At 41.5% G+C, this 24,856-nt stretch overlaps 2 protein-coding genes across 6 annotated transcripts in view; one reads left to right on the top strand and one right to left on the bottom strand.

The window, feature by feature from the left end:
* Window positions 1-21,757, top strand: part of aopep (aminopeptidase O (putative)) — a 98,768-nt gene extending 77,011 nt beyond the window's left edge. For all 4 annotated transcript variants that reach the window (XM_033619951.2, XM_078170648.1, XM_033619955.2 and 1 more), the window contains 4 exons: window positions 2,844-2,960; window positions 10,090-10,176; window positions 10,311-10,459; window positions 21,059-21,757. In XM_033619951.2, coding sequence (XP_033475842.2) covers window positions 2,844-2,960; window positions 10,090-10,176; window positions 10,311-10,451 — 345 coding nt within the window. In that variant the 3' untranslated portion in view covers window positions 10,452-10,459; window positions 21,059-21,757. The remainder of the gene's footprint in view (window positions 1-2,843; window positions 2,961-10,089; window positions 10,177-10,310; window positions 10,460-21,058) is intronic.
* Window positions 21,758-22,022: 265 nt separating this feature from the next.
* Window positions 22,023-24,856, bottom strand: part of fancc (FA complementation group C) — a 40,567-nt gene continuing 37,733 nt past the window's right edge. For both annotated transcript variants that reach the window (XM_033619958.2, XM_078170650.1), the window contains exon 15: window positions 22,023-23,383. In XM_033619958.2, coding sequence (XP_033475849.2) covers window positions 23,069-23,383 — 315 coding nt within the window. In that variant the 3' untranslated portion in view covers window positions 22,023-23,068. The remainder of the gene's footprint in view (window positions 23,384-24,856) is intronic.

Raw genomic sequence — 24,856 nt, 5'->3', positions numbered from 1 at the left:
CCTGTCTAAGGGCATAGAATTAGGGAAGGTAGGGACATGTCACCATAAATATCCAGCGACCACTCATCCCTAGCAATAACCCTGTTGTCTGTCAGTGAGCAGTCTGTCTATGTATTTGTTCTCTACTCCCTAACCCAGTCTCACATATAGGGTTGGCCTTGTTGTTTCTTGCTAAGGTGTGAAAGACTATAGCTACATCTGTCTCCGTCAACTAGACGTGCATCCTCTGACCTGTAGCCCTGCTGTGTGTGCTTCTCACTAAAAAGCTGAGGGCAGCGGCTGTGAGCTGCACTTGATCGGAGGTGGTGAAGTTAACATTTGTGCGGACAAAAGTTGTTTTTTTTTTTTTTTAGTTAGTTAGTTTCAGTTTTCCACCTCTGCTCTGATGAAGAGCAGCGCACAGCCGCTTGAACTTTGATTCATCCAGAAATGGTCCCAAACGGGGTTCTGTTTCTGTCAGATCATCTGACTGTTGTAATGCACGGCAGACTATATGCATCAAGGAAATATCATGACATTATTCTCATTAAACCATGAGTGTTTTCTTGTACTTATTAATCGACATTTCTTCCTTAAAGTGGTGAATTAAAAATCACCAGACAACAGGAAGTGAAGTGTTTGAAGCTCAAAATTTCTTTAGGGGAGGACCCTCAGTATCTTTGCCAGCATAAAGGATGCATGGAAGTATGAGCGCAGTGATGTTTACAACATTAGAAACGGATGTATCTATTTTCTTACATAAAGGGAGCATAAATTAGCCTTAAGTTGTGCTTGCAGAGTTCGACTTGGCTGCACTGATTCAAATTGTGCACCTAAGCAATTAAAAGGAAAGAATCATGCATGTTGTGAAATGGAAAGTGCAGTATTTTCCTGTGAAATGTAGTGTAATGGAAGTATAGATTTAAGTACAGTACTTGAGTAAGGTTGTCTTTTTGTGGAAGTGGATTAGTCGTACATGGTTCATGGGAGCGGATGTTAGCTGCTATTGATGTTGGTGACTTCACCGTGGAGATGTGTGAGACAGACAATTGTGTTTCTGTCTGTGAAATGTGTGCAATGTGTGTGTCAGGATAATAATAACAATATAAATTGGTCTGTAATGTACCATCATTGACCAGGAATTTGGTTTTGGAGACACTGGTGCAGACGTATTGATTACCGCCATAGCAACACAAGTACATACAGGCACAACAGGACCTCACAGTCAGCGCAGTCACTGATGTGTGTAGTGATGTGCGTGTGTGTGTGTGTGTGTGTGTGTGTGTGTGAGAGAGAGTGAGAGAGCAGTGTTTTATTGCTGTGGACTCCTCACTTTTCAAAGGGTGGGAGAGTGAGAAGGATCATGGGTGGGCCCCAAAGAGACCCTTTAGAGATGGAGACGCCACTTCAGAAAACACTCAGCCTTCACAAAATGCAGGGAGGAGAGGACGGAGAGAGGGGAGAGTCGATAGAGGGTGAAGGGCAAGGCTGGATATCAGATTTTCCATGGAGTTAGATGATCATTAGTGTTTGTGTGTCTGTGTGTGTGCGTAGCAGTGCTGGTGTTTGATTTGACCATTTGCCAGCTCGAGTCCGGGTGTTATTCCCTCAGCTTCAACAGCTACATGCTGAAATACTTCCTGGTTTTAGGTCAGGTATTTCCCAGTAGTGCTTAAAAGATTGTTTACCAACATTAGCTTTGAATGGAGACACTCTTTACAGTATATATAAATATATATCAAATACAGCTATGTACTCTGCTTTTTACTGGATGTGTTTACCTGAGTCGTAGAGTTGTATCTTCCTCCTCTGTAACTCCCCCCCACCTCTCTCTTTGCGCTCTGCTTCGCTCAGTCACACACACACTTCATACCTATTTTCACATCAGTCTCTGCAGGGCTGTCAGCCATTAATTGTGTCCCAGACTGGGACCAGAGAGAAAGTGTGGCTGGGAGTGCTGGGTGTATGCAGGAGAGAGGCAGGCAAGGCTGGGCACAGCTCTCTCCAGAGGAGGAAGTCGCTCTCTCATATCGCTGCCCACATCCATCCTCGGAATAATCGTCTAAATTCACCACTGAGTTTTCGCCTGTCCCTGAAGATGTTAGTCATTAGAAGAAAATAGGTTCTTTCCTTGAGATTTACCTCAGGACAGCACAATCAGTACACGCATTATTAAGGAGCAACAGTGAGGCATTTCCTTCTTCCTGAAAACCTTTCTTCTTTGCTCAATTTTTTGTCTCTGTCATCGCCGCAATCAGGGATTTCATCGCAGTCTCACAACCTACAAAGACTAAATGTTCTAAAAGATGGCTTTTTTTGGCAGCCTGCGTGCCTGAGCACGGCTGCTCTCTTTGTTTCCTCACAATAGGACGATATCAAAAAAGACAACTTCATTGCTTTGCTTCACCTCTCTCTCTGCCCTTGATTCGAATCCTAACACTTTCCCTTCATCTGTCCTCTTTTGCCTATTTTGTAATATTTCCCAGTTGTACAAGATTCGCTTGGTTTACCATATTTATTTAATCACCATTTCCGCTCTCTTTTATTATGCTGCTGTTTCCGCCGTTTGAAGGGCTGCATTAATTGCCTGTCTCATATTGATGTGCTTTTTTTTCATCAACCTTTTCCCAGCACTGAAGAGAAAATAAATGAAACTTTTAGAAAATAAACATAAATATGTTTGAGATCAGACTCGTAGCATGCAATATGTTAATCATTTTTCTACTTTGGTGGTTTGAAATTGCTGGTGTAAGGAGAGCATGTGACTTTTTTTTGCTCATAATATCCACTAATAAGTTTCAGTGTATATTATGAGCTTGTATAAGTCAGCACTATTAATCTCATGAATTGCTTTGTCTTCTCAGGTGACGTCGGAGCAGCTGGTGATGCTTTTGGAGCTTCTACTCGAGGAAGAGGAGCTAAGCATGGCAACCATGGGTGCTCTGAAGAGAACCTACAGCCTACAAGATAGAGACGCTGAAGTAAGAGCACACACACAAATATTCACCTCCACACTCACACACACACACGCTCAGACAAGTGAGCATATGCATCCGAGCACCATAATCTCCTCCAATAATGAAATGTAGACCGTTTCCTCTCCCTTTTCCATCCCAAGGCACAGCGCTTAGTAATGTGTAGTAAATTCTGCTGTAATAGCAGCTCTCTTCTTTACAGCCACCATTACTGACTAAATCCCACAAGTATTCGCTTCATGTTTTAGTACTGCACAAAGTTCCTTAATGGTACTATTAACGATGTTTGTGAGTATGTGTGTAGTTCTCGTCTCGTGTTCGTGCTCCGCAGCTGTGTGTGTGTTTGCAGCTGAGGAGTTCTCTCCTGCGCGGCACCGCCTCTCAGTACAGGAGCACGAGTGTGAAAACACAGCTGCGTCCACGTCCAACTGTCCACGCTAATCTCCGTCGTTAACACACGGCTTGTCTTGAAAAGAAAAAATTTGATACATGTTTAGTTTTAAGTCCTTATTAATAATATGAGCTGTTTGGTTGGGGCAGCAATGTATATAATGGAGCTCGGATGTTTTGTTGTATTGAATCCAGACATCTGAAGTTTCATCTCAGGACATTTTTATTGTTTACATTCCTAACTCGCAGTCAGGCCACTTGTTCAAGTTCTCACAAACAGCTGTCTCTTCTTTAAAATCTTGAATGCATTTAACTCGGACGTTCATTTCAGTGACTTTACTCACTACTTGATGTCACTGTCTTGCAGTTAATTTGAGTAATTAACCTCGCGGTCAACAAACTGAGGCCACTTTGCGTTTGGCCTCGGGTCCAGCTTTAGGTTCAGGCCACTTTAGTCAGACTTCCTGGCAGATGAAAGCAGATTCTCGTCTGCAGTTTCCCGGAAAAAACTTTCAGTGTTCGCTAAAAATACACAGGGCCATTATGCACATAGTCGTGCATGGAAACACACACTCTTTCTCTCATATGCAAATGTACGCACTCCTGCACGCACCTGTCTAAAGGCAATGGTCCCATCCTAATGTTAGTAATCTCATTCAGAAGAGGTTAATCACCAACGTCTCTCCTTATAAATGTGGCCATTTATTTTCCTCTCTTCCTCTTTCTCTCCATCTCTGGCTCTCTGTCTGATTGTATTCATTTTATCACTCAGCTTTTCTTTGTCTGGTACTGCATCCTTTTCAGATGAATGATCTGTTTAAAAATTCTTGGACAAACACAACACTGAGTGCAGTTCAGCCCCTCGCTGTTTACTTCCATGGAGAATGAGAGCTTTTCAGAGTGGCTGAATATTGGATTATCGGAGTGATTCTCATGGCTTCTGAAGAGCGGTTAGTAATGTGCCGACTCAGAATGCATTATGATAAAACATGACATAGATTGTTTGCCCTATAATAGAAGTGTATTATCACTGCTTAGAGTAAAAAGAAATCTCATTTGGTGATGATTTCATGCCACGTTACTGAAGGACTTTCCTGATTTACTATTTAATCAACTTTATTAATCCATTTTATAAGGTGTTTTCTCATTACTGCAACTTAGAAGCACAATATGCTGTTACATATTGTTTCACCACCTGTTAGTTGCTGAACATGTCTCACTCTAAGCTACTGGTTCCCAACCTGGGGATCCCGACCCTCCTGGGGGTCACCAAAGCTTCACTGGGGGTCACAAGGCCTTCTTGATTTAAAGGGGTTTTGAGAAAACTTTTAAAAAGCCTATATCATCATCATTTCATTAATTTCTGTGAAGAAGACTAAACGACATTGGTATTTTAAAGATGTGAACACAAACTATATTCATAGAGCCTTTGCTCTCTGCCAAACAGTAAAAGTACACAGTTAAAACAGCCAATAAAGCCCCGGTAGCAGTACGGTACGGTTCAGTTCAGTTCGGTACATCTTTTCTTTTAGTTTCCACTGTGAAAAGTTGTGGATGGTACCAGTGGAACCATTCCATACAGTCCCCATTTTTGGTCCCCCCTCTGTTGGGGTACCTAGCACACAGATCTGGTACTAAAAGGTGGAGATGTGAACACTGCAGTCTGTTGATTGGTCAATAGAGGACGGTCACTCTGCTCAGGGCTGAGTTGTGGCTGGTTTTGAGGCTCATGTAACCACTGTTCATACCGTGGAGAGTTTTATTAGTAGACTCCTGAAAATGTCAGTGTACAGCCTCATTCTGTGGACAATAAAAGAGGTGCAGACTTCCATCTGTGTCACCGGTAATGAGGAAATACAGTGAATGCTGGATGGAGCAGTGACATTTAAGAGGACTGTTTGCAGTGGAAACACTTGGGTCCAGGTACCATGTCTGAAGGGTTACTTTTGCTTCCAAAGGTACCATACTGAAAGTGTTTGGTGGAAACAGGGCTTAATAGAACAATGGCCAAGCATCAGGGAGAGGAAACACTAAATTTGCCAGTACTAATATTCACAGGAAATAATCTGCTCAAAATTCATCCAAATTCCTCCATTTACACAAACTTCCTACAGCTGTTGTTTTCACTTTTTGGGTTAATTGTTCAGTTTATTAGTTGTTCTGTACTGTTACTGTTATGCTTTAAATATAATATCCATATTACTCAATGATAAAAAAGGGAAAAGGTCAGGAACCACTGCTCTAAGCAGTAGGGAGAAGTTCATAGTGATACACTGTGTGGTTAATGCGATAAAGAAGCTTGTCTTTTGGTTAAAGGTGCCGTGAAGACTGGCGTGCAAGCTAAAGATCCTGTGTGTGAGATTCTGTGAGCATGTACACAATAGCGAAAGGAAATACGTGGCTGACGACCTGTGTGCGTGCAGTGTGGGACTGCTTTGTGAATGGTGTGAGTGACCATGAATACGTGCGTGAGTGCGCCTGTGAGTCAGAGCATGTGTTTGCATGTATGAGAGAGAGTGCATGACTTTTCCCCATTCCTTTCATATGAGTCTCATGTGACGCGAGATGCTGTGTGACTCCATGTCTGCGTGCGCACGTATGTGTGTAGCTTCCTGTGCGCATTTCTGATTCTGTGAGAGCGCACATGCATGCTTTTGTGTGTCGAAGGCCATCTGTCGGTCAAGCACACAGGACACATTGTCTGTTCGTGCCCAGGTTAGGCTTGCTCCTCCAGTGACTGGAGACTTCACTGGACCACATCAAGTCTGCCTCCACAATGTGCAGCAGAGAATAGGAGACAAGAGTTATTAAGAATAAACCAAGGAGTGTCTAGGAAAAAAACTAAATAAAGTCAAGTTAAGTTTATTTGTATAGCCTTTCATCACAATGACTGTCTCAATGGGCTTCACTGACTGGAAACAAAAACAGCTCCTCAAGTGAACAAGAAAAACTTCCCCCCAAAAAAAGCTCTAATGGGGAAAATTGGGAACGATCACAGAGGAGGAAATCCCCTCGCAGACCTAGTAGGTGCCACTGGGTGAGTGAGTAGATAGGAAAACAGCAATGGCAGCTATAATTATAGTGTCATGGAGCACAGATTTATGTCTTTTTTTTTCTTTTAATACTTTCATGTTTTAGTTTTATGAATATAGAACATGAGAAGACTGTGATAGTACAGCACAGTCAGTGAAAACAAGAGAGGGAGGAGGCACAGATGCAGTTCTTAATGCTTATAAAAGGGTTCAGAGGAAAAGGAAAAAATGTAAAAAGGTTAAATGATTATGACATTCCCATTTTCCCCAGTATTTAACCCCCTTCTTCTTCACTTTCTCCATTGAGCTGATAGACTTGATTATGTTGCTATGAGGGTCAATAGAGGGAGGGTTCCTCCGGAGCCCCTATTTTGTAATAGTTTATTTACTTGCGGCCATAAAAATCTTCAAATGATATGTGTAACTTTTACTGAGGCCTTTAGGAATATTTCCAAGGTACAAAAATGTAAAAGAGAAATGAGATTTCAGGCCCAGAGTCTCTGAGACCAGATGGTCCACACCTTTCCAAAAAGGCTTCACATACTGACAGAACCAAACAATATGTGTATGGTCCACTGAGACTGATTCACACTCCCTCCAGCAGGTGTGCTGAAACCCACTTAATTTGGATTTCTAGGTGGGGTGATAAGATATGGAGTTGATAGTGTAGACAAAACAGTTTATAAATCAATTAGTTGATTGACAGAAAATGAATTGTCAAATATTTTGACAATGGGGGAAAAAGACAAAGTTTTTTGCTGAAGTAACTATGAAAATGGAAAGTGATTCGCCAACAATAATACCACTTGGAAATGTTAGTTTAGGGTTAAAAAGTTGTCCATTTCCACTGTAAAGGCATACTTTGCAAATTTTCAACCAGGTCTGTGTCACTGTGGTGTGAGGAGTGTGTGCAGATGAACGCTGTTTGGCTTACTTCCATGTCAGCAACACCAGGACCTCCCTGCTCGTGCCGTGTGCAAATATCTGCAGGATAACAAAAAAAAGCACCATTTCGCATCATTTCTTTTTGTCATCCGGCAGATTTTGGTCGGCAGCTCTGGGACGTTGCTTGAAAATTGGCAAAGTGTGCCTATAAGTAATTTTATGAGCAAACATTTCCTTGTGCCAGCTTGTCATTTGTGAGATTTTGCTGCTTTTATTGTCTTATGTGATAGTAAATTGAATGTCTTTGGACAGAAGAAGCAATTTGCAGATATCACCTTAGGTTGTAGGAAATTATGATTGATCATTGTTCACTACTTGTTGACATTTACGAAATGAATCGCAAAAACACAAATGGCAAACCAGTAATGAAAATAATTGTTAGCTGCTTGAAGCCCTTGTTGAAGGAAAATTGAGGTTTATGAAATATAAAGTTGTCAGACAGCTTTTTCATTATATAATGTTTGCAGTCTATTTCCTCTCCTCAGCCTCAAAGTCAGTATACGAGGCTGTGTTTTGGCGTCCATGCTGCTGTACAGTTTGTGGACAAGTTAAGACCACCGTAACACTGCATTAGCATCGTCACTTCACACATGCTTTGCGTGTCTGTCTTGTCTGCTAGATTCTTTGTTTGTCACGCTAAATGCAAGCACACGCGGACTACGTTAAGAGTATGTGCTGGAATCGGTAGTGGTGGAGGGTGAAGGAGGGGTGCTGTAATAAATGAAGGAATGTCACCGTGTTATTGCATGTGCTGTCAGAGAGAGAGAGGCCCAGCAAGAGGAAACCGAGTAAAAGAGGGGGTAAGGAGAGGTGCACCAGGCAGCTGCTCTGCCCCAGGGCTCTCCCCAGGAATGTAACCCAGCACAGGGAACAGCTGCTGGGGCTACGCAGGCCAGAAGGGCAGGGCTGGCACCAGAGGGTACACATACTGTACACACTTGTGCACACTCCCACATTCATGAATACAGACACACACATAGGCTTGTTTGTTCCCATGTGAGCGCGTTACACTCAACTCTTACCCCTTGCTTTGTGTCATGTCTGATGTGGGATTTCTGAGAGTAAACAGAGGCAGAGAATATATGGAAAAAGTAGGATTTTTAATGTGGACGAAAGAGGAACTAGAAAGCCCTTCTGAGACCAATTAAACTCATGTTTATGTAGTAGCTTGTGGAGGTAATGTGAGGATTTAAATGTGGCTGTTCTAAATGGAGCAGTGCTCAGTCTCCATTCTTTTTGCTGCATAAACAGGTTGAGGGCAGCGCTACGTTTCTGGCACAAACAGACGAAGCAAAAAACTCCAATTAAGAGTGTGAACACCGTCACACAGCACTCAGGTAGATCCATTTGGCTCCTTTTCTAGCCTGCTACCTTAAAATGAATATCTGTACAAGCGCTGTAGAAATGCCCAAAGCTTGAGCTGTTGAAATAGAATCAATCACCCACGCTTGGTCACTGTACTCTCCAAAGGACTAGTTTATTATCCTGAGTGTGTGGAGATAGTTATGAAGGAGATTGAAATACCCATGAAAAACCCAGCCAAGGGAAACTGTCAGGCTGTAAAGAAGTGACAGTGCTTTAAAAGATTTTTCATCTGGATTTTTTATCGCTCTTCAGCCTCTTTTATCATCCTCTGTGTCTCCTCCACAAGAGTGTGTCCGTATACACGTGCATTACGTATCCACGCACGCACACACACACACGCGCATGCACGCTCATAGCAGATGATGAAGGATGATGGCTGACGCAGGGACAGAGCCAGTCTCTGATCTCTCCTGTAACCGCGGCAACAGAGCTCCTATTGATCCTCTGGGAGAAAGGCCAGGCATTAGCTTTCACACACACAAACACACACATGCAGTAAAAACACACCTGTACACACACACGCACACACACCTTGAACACACACATGCACATTGTCAGAGAATTAAATAGAACTTTAAAACATGAACTTTAGATGGAGATGTTCTCCTCTCTAAAACAAAGTTCACGTCTCTCAATCCTCCGATTCTGGATGAATCTATTCATTGTCAGCCGAGCAGCTTCCAGCTTTGTCTCGCAGCTCGTCAGATGAGCCGTTTGTCTTTTGTTACTGGCATCCAGGGAGACCTGTTCACGTTACTGTGTGAGTGCACTGGCCGAAACCATAAAAATAAAATAAACAGACCACAGATCTTTGCCATCGACACCATTCTGCTTTATTAATGTTTTTATGAGTATTATAAATTATATTCAAGACTAGTTTATCCCTCTAGCTTTATATTGTCTGTACCAAGAGTATATATAAGTTGGTAAAGCTTTTATGTGGTCAGCTTTGAAGGAACAACACACTGAAATTACAAACACCAGTGACCTTATATAACCTCAGACATAACATCACAGGCATTTTAAAGATGGAAATGGGCAAAAGCAATGATACAATAATGTACAATTTTGAAGGGAGCAATGGTGGGATTTTTAATCTCTTTTAATGTTTAATTCTGTAATCTTCTTTTCTATGATTTCTTGGTTCTGTGTTGGTCCGTGTTGACAAAATTGCGCTGCCATTTTTGCCACAAGTGAAAAAAGGCAGTGACAAGGTGCCAGACCGTTAGCAGCATGCACCCCTGGAGACACTGCTTACAAACAGTAGCTAACAATTCCTGCATTGTATAACTTTAAAAAGGAGATTCTCTATCTCAAGGTCGCATGTAAAATAATTAAATTAATATGTGTGTTTTTGATTCCATTAATAGGTTTTGTATCTTCTCCTCTGTTTTGGCTTCCAGGTTCGACATCGCTGGTGCGAGCTGGTGGTCAAACACGCGTACACTCGGGCTTACACAGACGTGGGGCACTTTCTGGTTCATGACCAGGTAACCAAACACAACTGTTCAATATTTGTTTTGTATGATACAATGAGCCACTTTTAAAACACTTATTCAACCATAGAGAAAAGCCTTTACACAGTAAGAAAAATAAACCAAGTGATTGTGTGTGTATGTTCCAGGCAATGGGTGTGTATCTATATGGGGAGCTGATGGTTAAAGAGGACGCTGAGCAGCAGGCTCTCGCCCGTCGCTGCCTCTCATTGGTCCAGGAGGAAATGGACCAGTCGGCACGCAGAGTGGTGGAGGAGATGGTCCTATGATGTTGGAGGTATAGTCTCATTCTCAGTGCTTTATTCCCGTTGTGTTGGGTAGTTGCACATGCTGCCTATCACGCCATTTCCTTTCAGTTAAAATGAGATACAGTAATCTAATTGTCATCATCTTTTGCACATTTATTTCTTTTAACATCCCTGCAAATTAGTGGAATACAAGTGTCATTATAATTTACATCTCATTTACTTCCCCTTCACTCAAAAATATGGTTTTCTTATGTTTTATGTCCCCTAAAATGTCTAACCTTGACTATACTGAGTTGTATCTGTGCAAAGTTTGTCACTAGAGGGGCTTTCTCATTCCTTTACTGAAGGGACTGATGTCTTCTCACTTCCCCAAAATCTGAGATTCAACCCGTGCAACCCTGTGCGTCACAAATTTAAAAGCTGATTGCTGTCTAATGTGCAAATGTCACAAAGACACCTGGAGCCTCCAGTGCAGGGCAGACTTATTGCAAGTAATATAAAAATCCCAGTGAGATAAAATATATCTCTCTGCAAACTTTGAATAGACCTCTGATCTGACTCTGAATAGACCCTTATGCAGCATCAGCCACTGCTAGTTACAAGCTAACAAACGGTGTGAACAAATTAAGAGATGCTAACTACACTTACTATTCCGATATGTCTGCTAGTCGCTTATTTTGGTGCACAACAGACTCCACATCTGAGTCTGGGTCTGACTAAGATTCAAACATGAATCTGAATCTCTCCCATGTTTCCTCTCATGCTAACACTAGCCATCTCAATGCACACTGCTCTTTCACCGATCAACTTAGCACAAGCAGCAGCAGTGGTGGACGAGGTGGAGGTCAGATCTAGAATTTCTCACTGAGGGAGAAAGAGCTGATCTGCTTCCAGCCCCTTATCACCTTTTATGTGGGAAAACCCTGTAAAAAAAATATTAATCATAGCAGAATATTGTTACACACTTTAAAATGTGTCTGAAGGGGAAGTTCAAGTGTTTCCACACATTAAAGACAATATTTCTATTTCATATCTGACCTTAGAGTCTGAGGTGGTGACAGAGAAAAGAAAGCTTTGTGTTGGACTGATCCTGATTCCATCTGCCCCAGCGGACAGTCCGCACTTGAGTCACTTGGCTACCTATACTTCACATTCCTCTCTGATCCCATTGAGTGTGTGTGTGTGTGTGTGTGTGTGTGTGTGTGTGTGTGTGTGTGTCTGTGTCTGTGTCTGTGTGTTTGTAGACTCAGAATGGGGCCTTTTCCGTGGTTTCACAGCAGCGCCATCAGGATGTGTTTGTCAGAGAAGGAATTTGGGAATGTGTTCCTCAAACAAACGAGAGAGGGAAGAAAGAAAAAGAGAGAGGACGGGTCAGCGAGCGTTTTTTGAGGGGCTCAGGGCGCTCTGTACTCGATGTGGGGTGATTTTTATTCCGTTGACCCTGGAATTCCTCCCGTGTGTGTGTGTGTGTGTGTGCGCGCGCTACAACTGTCACCCATTGAGCTTTCTGAAGATTCAGAACAGTGAGGGGTTTATTAGTCTCACACTAAATGAAGGGAAGAGAGAAATGTATGGTTTCGACAGACAGAGGAAAAAAGGGGAGCAAAAAAAGCGGAAGGGAGAACTGGAGTGAAGACAGGTCTCTTTGAAGCTACTGATCTTTTCATAACAGTCTGGCTATTACTGACACTAACCTTTGAATAATGAGAGCAGGCAATTAAAAGGATCTTGGCTCAACAATTGAACTGTAGTAACCCAGCTCTTCTTCAAAGCTTTTAAACAATATGGATAAATGCTATGTGTATACACCAAAGGCAAAAACAAAACCCAAAGTATTAAATTTATAATGATGTAAAACAGAGAAAAGCAGCAAATCCTCACATTTGAGAGGCTGAAGCTAGCAACAGTTTTTTTAACGTAAACGATCATTCAATTGTCAAAGTGCTTGTCAGGTAATGTTCTGCTGATTTTCTGATTTATCAGCTTCATCAATTAACTGACTAAGTGTTTGAACTCCAGTCATATGTGATTGACAGCAGCATGCCTGGCAACATAAGCCAACAACCCCACAACTGTCATCATCATCACACTTTGATTGGTGCAGGGAAATACATTACATCGCCTTTTCCAACTGTGCCATGCTCACTGGGCAGCTGTGGCCCAAAGGTAGAGCGGGTCATCCACTAATCGGGAGACCGGCTTCTCCAGTCCACATGTCAAAGTATCCGTGGGCAAGATACTGAACCCAAAATTGCTCCTGATGGCTGTTCCATTGGTGTGTGAGAGCGTGTAAATGGTCACTGCGTAGCAGGTGGCACCATGTACGGTAGCCTCAGCCACCAATGTGTGAGTGTGTGTGTGTGAATGGGTGAATGACATGTAGTGTAAAAAGCACTTTGAGTGGTCAGAAGACTAGAAAGGTGCTATACAAGTGCAGTCCTTTTACCATTTACTCACTTTGAATCACTGTCAACAGAGCAGATGAAACATAAATCCAGAAATCTCAAATGTAAAATAACCAGAATTGTTATAACTATAAATGTTTGGCAGAAATTGTGTGTTCATATAGAACCCATCAGAAACAAGCTCATTGAGAAAGTAGATTTTAATTTAGCCAACTGTGTCATACTTTACATGTATTTAAAGATAGATGTTGGCAGTTTGCATAACAGTTTATCAAAAGTAAGGATGCTATAACTTTTCACCGGTGTGTGAGTCTCCCCTATTAAAGGGAAACTCTTTGTGTGTGTGTTGAAATGTGTAATCAGAATAAGCATTTTTGAAATTGGTCCAGTATTGAGAGACCGCTGCAGTCGCAGTGACGAAACAGGCTGCAACGTAATCCCTGCAGGCAATTGTGCACCATCTATTTACATCCATTAAAAGTTCTTGTTTTGCCACTGGCAGCCTCAGATTGCTTTAAGAAATGTCTGACAACATTACAGAAAAGACCCTACAGAGATATTAAACACTTTTCTTAACCTTTTGCTGGTCTGTTTGTTATTGTGACCAAGTCTCACTCAAGGAAAGTCTTGTTGTGAAATCCCGCAGACTGTTGAAATCAGCAAAATATTAAGCAATGCCACTGAAAATGCTATGCTTTCTGCACTCTAACATAAAAAAAACTCTTCTCTCGCCAACTGTCGCTAACCTTTCCACCAATGTTTTTCCCGCAACAAGTCACCTCCTGTGATATTTCAGAGAGACTTCTCCTTTAGCAAGACTTGGTCACAATAATAAACAGATCAGGTAAAGACAAGGAAACCGTTCCGTTTCTCCGTAGGGTTCCTTCCATAATGTTGTCAGACACTTCTAAAAACAATCTGAGCCTGTCAACACTTTTAGTGGACGTAAAGTGACAATGCACAACAGGGATTACATTGCAATCTGTTTCGCTGCTGCTGCAACATTCTCTATCAATACTTGTCTCTATTAGCTTCTTAGACAAAAGCATGGCATAATAAGGTGATGGTTGAGAAATACCAGTTTCCTTTTAACAATGTAAGAAAGATGGATAAGACTAATTTTAGAGGATTTATGACAGCACTGGCACAAACTTCTACATTAGCCAGCTGTGTTACAGTCTAGCACACCTCCAGTACAACCAGCACAGGTTAAACAAGGCGACGGTGACCTTGGTCAACACAGGCTGCTAAATACTTGTCCACATCAACCTGAGTGACTTACAGCACTGAATCCTTTTTTAGGCCGTGACCAAGCCACTACAAGACAGGCTTTTATCTTCAGACACACACACACACACACACACACACACACACACACACACACACACACACACACACACAGGACAGCTTTATGCATTTGCACAGGATGTGAAAGGCTTTCTAGACAAGTGCTCGGCATCTGGCTCAGTCCTGATAAATCTCTCTGACACACACACACACACACACACATACAGCGCACACATATGTAGCGCCTATCTGTCTGTGCCCGCAGATCTCTTGCCATCATCCTTCACTCTCTCACTACACCTCCCTGTGGAGCCACACTACAAGTACAGGAGGGATGACACAGAGCGGCCAAAACGCCCAAAAAAGAAAGAAGAAAAGAGGCATTTAGAGATTTATATCCCAACTTTTACTATTGCTTCCCATTGGACTGAACCACACAAGCCTCTGTAAACATCAATGGATCATGCTGGTCAACTGAGCTCAGGTCCAGATCTCACTCCAATTAAAATGATGGATGAACCAACTATCTCACTGCTTTTTCATATCGCACTGTGGGGAGATGGATTTATGTTTTACTGCTCACTTTGTGTGGCCCCACCATCTTTCCTTAAGTAGAGCAGTCCTCCCTGTACCCTTTACACCCTCACACACACACACATACAGTGTCAGACAGACCACAGTACAGTGGGATTAGGCTGAGGCGGGCTGAGAGGGTTTTAACTGAAAACAACATGTCTGTCAAGGCGCACTCCCTGCTCTGTGTTTTTAAACCTAAAAAGCACAACCCTTTTAAAAGAGAAGGGTGGTCTCCCCCTGTCCTTTTTTTTTTCTTCCTTTCCCCTCCCCGCTCACTCCCTCGTTCTTTTCTTCCCCCGGTACATGCCTCTGGAATCCCTCTTGATCCGCTTAATGAGGGGCATATCGCCGGGTTAGCCGAGCGTGGCGAATGGGAGAGGAGGAGAGGGGTAACCAAGGAAATGGTGTGTGTGTGTGTGTGAGAGTGAGGGAGAGTGAGCAAGGATCTACAGGTCTGGTCTTTCATGACTGCGCTCCGATGGCAGATGTAAGGGAGACGGAGACAGAGAAAGGTCAAACAAAGTTAGAGATTTTCATGTCTGCAGGTTAGAGTTGAGGGTGAAGTTAGAAAAAAAAATAAAAAGAAAAGACAGGGAGAAGATCTTTCATGTCTGGGCTGTGAGGGTTCCTGGCGTGCTGATTTGTGACTTATGATAAAATCACATTGCCAGGGATTACCACACAGCCCTGACCCAGCCGGCTGCCATGGCAACCCCAGCCCCTCCTATACACACACACCCACGCACACACTCATTCATCCCCCAGAAACTTAAAACTAAAGAAGACATGATTATCTAGGAGTGCGTGTGATTGTGTTTGAGGAGCTGATGATTTGGAAGTGCAGAGAAGAAAAAGGATGATGAGGGAGCCAGAGGGTCGTGATGTGGGTGTTTTGTAAGAGTGTGCAAGTGTGTGTGTGTGTACGTACATGTCAGTCTGCCAGACAGGTTTTGTATCCTCTCTCCAGCCAGGCACAGAGCTTAGCTGATTGGTGAACAGTGATTGATTTCCTCTTTGTTCACAGTGGCTAAGTTCTGCACCTGAGGAGAGCATGACCCAGACAAGCAGACAAAGGAGGACAATGAGCGTGTGTGTGACAGAGAGAGCAGAAATGTTCTTTTAAGTTTTTACAGTGTGTTTTTGTGCTTTTGTGTGCACACGGCGGAGTTCAATTATCTAATGCGTATTTATACAATCCAGTCACAGATCTCCTTCCTCTTTGTCCTCTACTGTTTTCTCGCTCCTCACCTGATTGTCCTGCATCCTTCTCCTTCTGTTCTCTTATCTCATCTGCTCCCTTCCTCCTTATCCTATACTTTCCCTCAATTTGGCCTAACCTCAGTCAAAATAGCTCTCCTCTCCTCCAGCCTCACTTGCATATCTGTAAAACTTTCCACCGAGACCCTCTCACTCAGAAGAATTAAACACACAAGCCTCCTCACAAATTCAAAACGCTGTGCAACATTACTAATGAGCGCCGCTCCACGCTCTCCTGCTATGCCTGTTGTTCTTTCTCCCCTCTTTCATCTTTCTTTCTTGCTCTCTCCTTCCACCCCTCTGCTTCTGTCTCCTTTTAGTTACGTAGTATGAAAGATAAGCCAGCAGATGATGCCGGTTTGCACGCTCTGTAGTTCTAGCGAAGGTGAGAGCCAAGTACCTCAGGAGAGAGACTGTACTTCCAGTACTAATGAGGCCTGGGGAGACCCGAACGCTGCTTAATGCCGCTGACAGATATTTCATCAAGCCGGGAGCACTGGCTACCATCATCGCCCTCATCATCATCGTTGTCCTTCATCTCCACTATTCTCTCTCTGTTACAGCACTCAGTGCGCTGTATACTGCATGAATTTCGACAGGGTAGCGTTGTCTAAAATCAAACGCAGCTGTTGTGCACTTACCAAAAATGACGACTGTAAATGATGATCGCACAATGTGCCCGTTCACTGGAGCAAACGCAATTGCTGTGGCTTCCTCGACCTCCATTAGGCGTTTTCTGTCTGCAGTCACACCGCTAATAGGTATGCTGAAGTAACATACTGTAAGCTTGCCAAAGTTTGGTATAGCAATGGAAGAACGCAAATGAGACACAACATCGATGTCCCGAGTCATACTACATGCTTATGTGTTTAATACATATATGGTCATGGCATACTGTTTTAATTTTAACTTTACCATAGAATACTAAGAGCAAATGTTTAAATACGAACATTGTTGGTTGGCCGTGTCCTAAGTTTTCAGCAGCCCTTGTAATTTATTTATATTCTTTTACTGCTGTGAGCACTATGCTGTCCTATCCTACTATTGATCCGGGATACGCTGTCTTATGTAGGCAGGATTTTAAATAAATACTTCAATATATATGGAAATGTGCTTATTTGCTTTTTGACCATTGAAAAATCAACTTGTCTGTGGCCTTTGCTGAACAATGTAACAGCGACAGTGTTTCTAAATTGCCGTAAATCAAATTGGACATTTTCGTAATGCAATTTTCACGTAATTACTTATCAGCCGACATTTACACTGATATCGATGTTTCCGCTACAAGATAACACCGTCCGATATATCAATCTAGCTCTAGCTACTGGCAGCATTAAGACTGGAAACAGATAGCTTTGCTCTGTCTCTACAATAGGTAACAAAATCTGCCCACCAGCACCTCTAAAGCTCGTCAGATAACACGTTAAGTCTAGTTTGTTTAATCTGTGCGAAAACCGTATTGTGAAAATAACACATTGTGGTTTTGTTGGCTGACATGACTTCCTGTTATCGTTCTTCACATTTGACTTTCAACATAAAAGCATATTTCCAAAAATGTCAAACTTTTCCTTTAACTTAAAGTTTTAGTTGAGATACAGCAGGATAACTAGTTAAAAAAAGGTTTGACAGGGTTTGCAGCAAATCGGTGCTCAAACTCATCCTTTAAGTACTTAAAGTGCTCCAGATTTTAAACTTCAAATTACTTTGGCAGCGAAAAGTGCCGTCCGTCCATCCCTAGCTGACATGTATCGATTTCTGATCTAATCTCAGTCTGAGGAAGCCGAGATACAGAGATCCATAAAGCAGACAGATTCTCACTGAACACATTTCCTCACTGTGAAGGAAAACAAAGGTTGGAGATCTTGGAACGATTTTAGAGCTTTCCATCATTTATGGATGTCAGTTTCACTTTATTGGGACAATTAAGTGCTTCTACAGTGGATTTACTGCGCGATACAAGCGTCCATTGTATCGTCTGAGAGAAACAAAAGGCTGTGATCCTGTACAACACCCACTGATAACAAGGGAATTGTCAATTGGGTCACACTACACGCTTTGTATTGGAGTTTTACAGAGTGTACTGAGAGAGGGTTCCCAAATTAGTCAAGATAAGCTTTAATCAAGGAAAGGCAATTGAACAAATGAAGGACAAACTTCCTCAGCAACATGAGGAGGTTTATCATGCAAGTTTTCTGTTTAGCATGCCCCGTCTGCCAACACAATGATCAATAAATCTCAGTCTGTCTCACTTGTCCCGAGATTTGTTCTGGAACTGTTATACAATGTCCATTTGCATCTTCCGAACAAACAAAAAGTTTCGCAGGAAAACTAAATTGTTACTAAAGGCATCCATCATCCAAGCTGTCAATAACACCAGCTGGTCTACATGCACTGAATAAATCATGTATGACTGAGACGTTTAAGTTGAAAGTACTGACCCACATTGACTTACTGTGTAACCTTTACTATATCGTGGGTGTAGTCCACTGTTATACAGGCTGATTGTAATGCAAAGCTAAACCGTACTAGACTGATCGCTCCCTAATCAAAACAGTGACAGATGGCTGAGAATGTATTTTAGAACTGGTCGGTCTTTTTTTGGCAATCAGAATCTGAGGCGTGAGGAGGTATTATAGCGCTCTATATTCACGACGACAAAATGGCGACTAAACGAGGACAGATGTGTGAATTAGAAATGAGGGCCATGTGGAGCCTGCCATTTTTAGACCTATATTTAGGGCCTGTTAAAAGAGTAATGACCATCAAAGGCCTGTAAAAGAGAGGAATTGCCATCAGAGCCCGTATCTAAAAGGTGATTTATTACACTCTAATGGGAGGGAAATGGTCCTCTGCACATCAAAGGACAAAGCAACATTGTATATAGACACCGAAAATAAACTTATTCAGCCCACACCACCCACACGGTCTTCTCCTCACACAACTGAACTTGACTGATTGTCTCTTTAATGTTGAGCATATTTCAGGGAGCTGTTGCATTAGATTTTAATTTAAAGTATACGTATGTTGGCAACTTTTTCTGTTTTAAGTGATGTAGTATGTTTGCATGCCACTCACAGAGGGTGGTGGAATGTGATTGTGATGGATTTATTGTTAGATTTTTATGACTGAACTCCTGAAATAGTCTCCAAGCCTTTTTTTCATGCCAACAATGTACCAATAATTTTGGATAACTCCCACCCCATCGGGCAGTGGTCCTGCTGACACTGCGGTGAAGGTTTCTACCGTGTCAACCACACCTTTCACCAGCTAGTGAAATCCAACAATCAACAGTTTAAATGAACCTACAGTCATGGGGTTTCTTGTGGATTTGGCAAAGCAGAACGCTGCCTGACACGTAGTCTGAGTTGGCATTGCTTTTTGCTTCATTACAGACTAAAAAAAAAAAAAACAGGGAAAAAGTATGTGTTCATAGCCTGCCAGTGCTTCGTGAGAAAGAAAGAAGAGAGATTTGGGCTTGGCTTCCTGTGCCTACTGAGCTGATATTCAGTCCTATAGAACCACTGGCTCAGTTCAGCAGGAACAGGAGTCCAGTCTACTCGCCACCGAACCAGAAGCAAACACAAGCACTGGTGGCAACAGAGTTTTAGTAGGTTATACACAAGTGCCGCTTAGATTCATTTAAGTATCCCAATTTAAAAAAAAAAAATATATATATATATATATATATATATATATATATATATATATATATATATTTTATCTTTTATTTTCTTTCTTTATTATTATTTTTAAAAAAATTTTTAAGATTTTTTTTTAAGTCAAATTCAAGAAGTTATCACTTATAGTATTGTAATCTGCAAGTTATGGGACGTCAAACCAGTCTCACTAAAAACTAAGCCGAAGCAAGAAAGCAGAAAATGGCGGACAGTCCGAGGACACCGACCTTCATTCAGTAGCTGTGGGGTCTGATCCCCAACTGCCTTGACTCACTGCTGGATCAGCAAACTTTCTGTTGCTGCCACCATTGGCCACCAGCCAGCTGTGACCCCCAGCACTGGGCACGAGGCATATCGTCTCAGCCCTTAAGCTGCTGTTCGATTGGACAACTGAGTTATTATGGATCTAGTTTCACTTTTTTTTTCTTTTTTCTTTTTTTTTTCAAGATTTGAAAAATGATCATATCCATAGTGGTACCACATTTTTCACACAGCATAAATTGCACTGTATTTCAAGAAAATACTTTGTATAATTTCATTTCTTTAAAGGAGAGTTTCTTAGAACTTTTATCTGTCAAGTAGTGTAAATATTTTTGGACAAAACTCTGACATGAACACATCTATTCTGATGGGTTCGAGCTAGGCTGATAAATCGGTAAGGCTGGTTTTATATGTTGCCATCATCTTATTACAAATAGATCTATAATTGAAACAATTAGTTGATTAGTTAATGCTAGAAAATGAATCATGAACAATTTTGACACTTGATAAATGTTTATGAGAATTTGTGTTTTTGGTCTGTGTTATATGATCGTAAATTTGATATCTTTGGGTTTTGAACTGCTGGACTCCCAAAACAAGCAGTTTCCCCTATTTTCTGACATTTTATAGAATAAAGAAATACTACTAATTTCTTCTTTTTTTTAAGATTAGTAATTAATTTAAAAAAACTTTCAGCTCAAATGTTATATGCCATAGCTTGTAACATATAAGATCGGCAGATTAATAAAAAGAAACTGCAGCAGTAAGATGTTAGAATTAGTGTTGGTATTACACAGTGTCTCCAGCAGAGGGTGCTGGCAAGTGTAATTCTTAACTGTAAAATATCCTGCTCAGTACTTTAATTGATTTTAAGAGATCCTAATTTAAAACTCTATTCGTTGATTGATTGATTTTTTCTGCTTTTTAAACTCTCAAATATTGAGAGACACACACACACACACACACACACACAAAACCCAGTACTGGTCAGGTGCTGTGTCTTCGGCCAAAATCATCTGAACTGGATTATTTCTCTGGACTGAATACACACAGTGCTCAGTGTTTGCCTTCACATCAGGTGGACACCACCAGTTCAGCCAGAGGACTGTAGACATCTACCAAATGTTTCGTAATACTCCAATCTGAACATATCTTTCTCTTCCAGGTTGCCGACTACAGACGGAGATGACAGGAGTTTGGCACACAGGGCGTACGAGGATCCAGCGCCCACCTCCTCTTCCTCTGTAGGAGAGGGGACGCTGCAGAATCGCTCAGCAGTGTGAACACCAGAAGGCTGCACTCTTTTACTCCACAGCCACGGCCAGTTGGCAAGGTTTAGAGTACGGCAGTTCTGTCCATTCAGGTCTAAAGAAATAACTGGTGTGTGTGTGAACCAGCAGCAATACAAGCGGTTCCTGGTGAGATGCAGTGTTGTTGAGTACGTTATTGTTGTGGTAAGAGAGAAAAATAACATCATTGCACCAGCTTAAAAATGACAGACACTGTAGAAAGAGTCCATGTTGAAGAACCTAAGCTGCTGTTTAAGTTAGTTTCGCTAGGTGAGAGTGTGTGTGTGTAGGTGTGACTTCATGTCTGTTTAGTCTGAAGGCATGATCTGGTTCTTAAAAGTTTAGACGGGAAATACTTTCAGGTTTTTATACGTAACAATTACTTCAGTCTGGCCAGTAACAACACTGGAAAATACACAACCAACGACTCTCAGGGCATTTCTACTTGTATGAATGATGGTTTTGTAACTGCTGTGTGAACAAATAATAATGCTAAACTTTTTCTTTTCGTTTGTATATTTTAAGTGAAAATTTTTGATATGTTCATGTTAAAATAAAATTATTGTTAAATAATATCATGCCTTTTTTTAAGCATCAGTTCATGCCTATTAACTTAAACATCTATAAACATCTGTATAAGTGAATTAAACATTAGTTATGTAATGTATTAGGTTAGGAGTGTAATCCAAGTGTATATTTTGCTCACAAACCCAGGGAAGAAAATTTCAATTAGATTCTGTATTGAAAAAAGGTTCCTGCACAAACTGTACTAATGTGTGATGCTAAACTACAGTTTCCCTCCAAGAGATCAAATCATTTAAACTCAGATCTGTATCAATATGACTTCAAAATATTTATTGAATAAGGATGGCAGTGTTTGTTACAAAACAAAGCATGCCCTTTCCATTAAACTCCGGTAATTACTCCAACATTTAGTCCACTTTTTTACCTTTAAAGGTCCAGTGTGTAGGATTTAGGGGGATATAATGGCAGAAATTCAATATAATGTAAGAAGTACGTTTTCTTTAGTTTATAATCTGTGAAACAAAACCTACTAAACAAAGAACACTACAGAAAATCTACCCCAGAGTTCATGTTTAGCACACAGGAGAAGTTTCAGCTGGTTGCAGTCTGCAGCCCTCACCTATAGATGCCACTTAATCCTCCACACTGTTCCTTTAAAGGTGGAAAACAAGTCTGTACACAGATTACAAGTACATTGTGTACCAGACTGAAAACATATATTTTCCAGCATGATGCCAAAAATCCAAACCATTTACTTAGCCAGCACAAGAAATGTAAATAAACAGTATGCTGCTGTTTATGTTTCTGTCAAGCTCCAGCAGTAGTCAATCAGTAGTCGTATTGTGTGTTATGTAGACGCATAAAGCAGGATATTCTCAAATGTTTGGCTCCAGTGGTAATTTTAAATGTCTGCACTTGAAATCATGGCTCAAACACAAAAGGACAGTCATTCTACATCTTTATCAATAGTAAAGGAAATGTACATAGAAATATAAGTGACATCACATTGCACATTAACATCTGAACACAAACAGTATTCATGCAAAGATAACTGGTGTTTGCTTTTCCTGTCCTCCAAACCTAAATGTCTTTCAGTCGACATGTGTGCTGTGAAGGATTTATATTGTAAGACAATTATATGAGTGGGAGGACTCTGACATGTTGTATGCGCTGCTGCTTCTTTGCAGTGTGATCTGTCACTGCTCAAGTGTCCTTGTGGGCCTTGTAGTTGCGTTATGTGTGTGTGTGTGTGTGCGTATAATTGTAGCCTCTCCACATAATCTGTCCTCGCTGTGCTGTTTTGACACACTCCTGTCATTGCACTGCAGCATATCTGCACAAGAGAACGTGGTGGCTATTTGTCATTCTGCAAAGGTGCCCTGAAAAAACCCTGAGCCGAGGATGAACTCACTGCTGTGTGGTTCTGTGTGTGTGTGTGTGTGTGTGTGTGTGTGTGTGTATGAGCTCTCATCTGCTTTAGAGTGTGTGAGCGTGTGTGCCTGGTTCTCGGCAGGGCCTGATGCTGCATGCATATGTGTTAGTGTGTTGTGAAGTGCCTTGATCCTGAGATGAACTCTGTTAGCATCGCTTGATGAGCAGCTTCCTTCATTCAGTCTGAGTTCCAGTGAGCTGAGAAGACGCGTTGCTTCATCAAGCAGACCAGACCGATCCACCACCTGGACTGACACAAGCGCGCACGCACACACACACACACACACACACACACACACACACACACACGAAGACAACACAAATACTTCTTGTGACAGGCCTTTACCAGAAAAGCAAAACTGGTATCTGAAGACATTATTTCAAAAGAAAAGGGACTCGTTATTAGTGATATATTATGATAGACTATGACTCAACAGCACACTATATAATCCTAGATATGTACTTAAATCCATTGAAGTATTTAGAGCCAATTTGACATCAAAAATCAAACTGTGCTGTACATGCAATGAGAGATTTTGGATAAGAAATAACCTACCATCACCTGTAAGAATCAAAGTCTGAGTAATCTCTAACATTCAATGCAGAATTTAACTCATATTAAAGGTCCAGTCTGTAGGATTTAGTGGCACCTAGGAGTGAGGTTGCAGAGCTGAAACGTCTCCTGTGTGCCAAGCATGTAGAAGAACTACGGTGGCCAATGCGAAAACATGAATGGACCTATCTAGAGTCAGTGTTTGATTTGTCCTTTCTGGGCTACTGTAGAAACAACATGGCGTCTACATGGCAGAGGCCCGGCTTCATATGTAGATATTAATGGCTCATTCTCAGGTAACAAAAACACAGCATTTCTTATTTTCAGGTGATTATAAACTAATAAAAACATAGTTATGAATATTATTTACAATTTAAAGGTTCGTTTTATTTTCTGTCATAAAAAACCTAAGCATAATACACTTGTTTAAAGTGTGAGTTTCCCACACATTCATGTATTTATGGGGCCCATGACGATAACAACATCTGCCACTACGTATTCATATATCATTTGGTTATTCACTGCACCACACTCTTGGAGGGCAGATCATACTCTGGGCACAGACAGAGCAGCGGAACGCCATCTATCTGATCTGATCAGCTCTGATCAGAGGACTGATCCATTACCCACCCCGCGACTCAAAAGCTCTGCAAACTGCTGCTGAGGGAAAAAAAGAACTCATGAAGAGTTACGCTGCTTCACGGCCTTGCAAAAATCTCTGAATTTAGAGAGGGGACACACAAACACACACACACACACAGAGTAAAGTTTGGCGATCCAAATCTGTCAGCTACTGCCACACATTGATTGAAGTGCTATGCTCTTCCTGTTCTTGTTGCGCAATGGTTGACGTACATCCTTTGTGATATTAATGGAGCCTTAAATTTCCTGGGAGATCATACCCAGTGGCAGACAGAGTTGCAAAGTGAAAAGGAAAGCAATCTAAATGTCAATGGTATCATTATTATATAGCCACTACATTGTGCAGTCACATTGACTTCATAATGATAGGTTAAAGCAAAAAACTCGTCTATTTCCACTTTTTATTGTCAACTCTTAAGCCTATAAATATTCTCTAAAGTACTCCCAAGACTGGATATTTGACCATTACCTCCATGCTGAGAAAGATTGTGTGATTCGGGCTCCAGAAAAGCTATAAAGAGGA

This window comes from Epinephelus lanceolatus, chromosome 9 (genome assembly GCF_041903045.1).
Source record: "Epinephelus lanceolatus isolate andai-2023 chromosome 9, ASM4190304v1, whole genome shotgun sequence".
Taxonomy (NCBI): Eukaryota; Metazoa; Chordata; class Actinopteri; order Perciformes; family Serranidae; genus Epinephelus; species Epinephelus lanceolatus.
The sequence above is the reverse complement of the archived record's forward strand: the minus strand, read 5'-3'. Positions and strand labels throughout refer to the sequence as shown.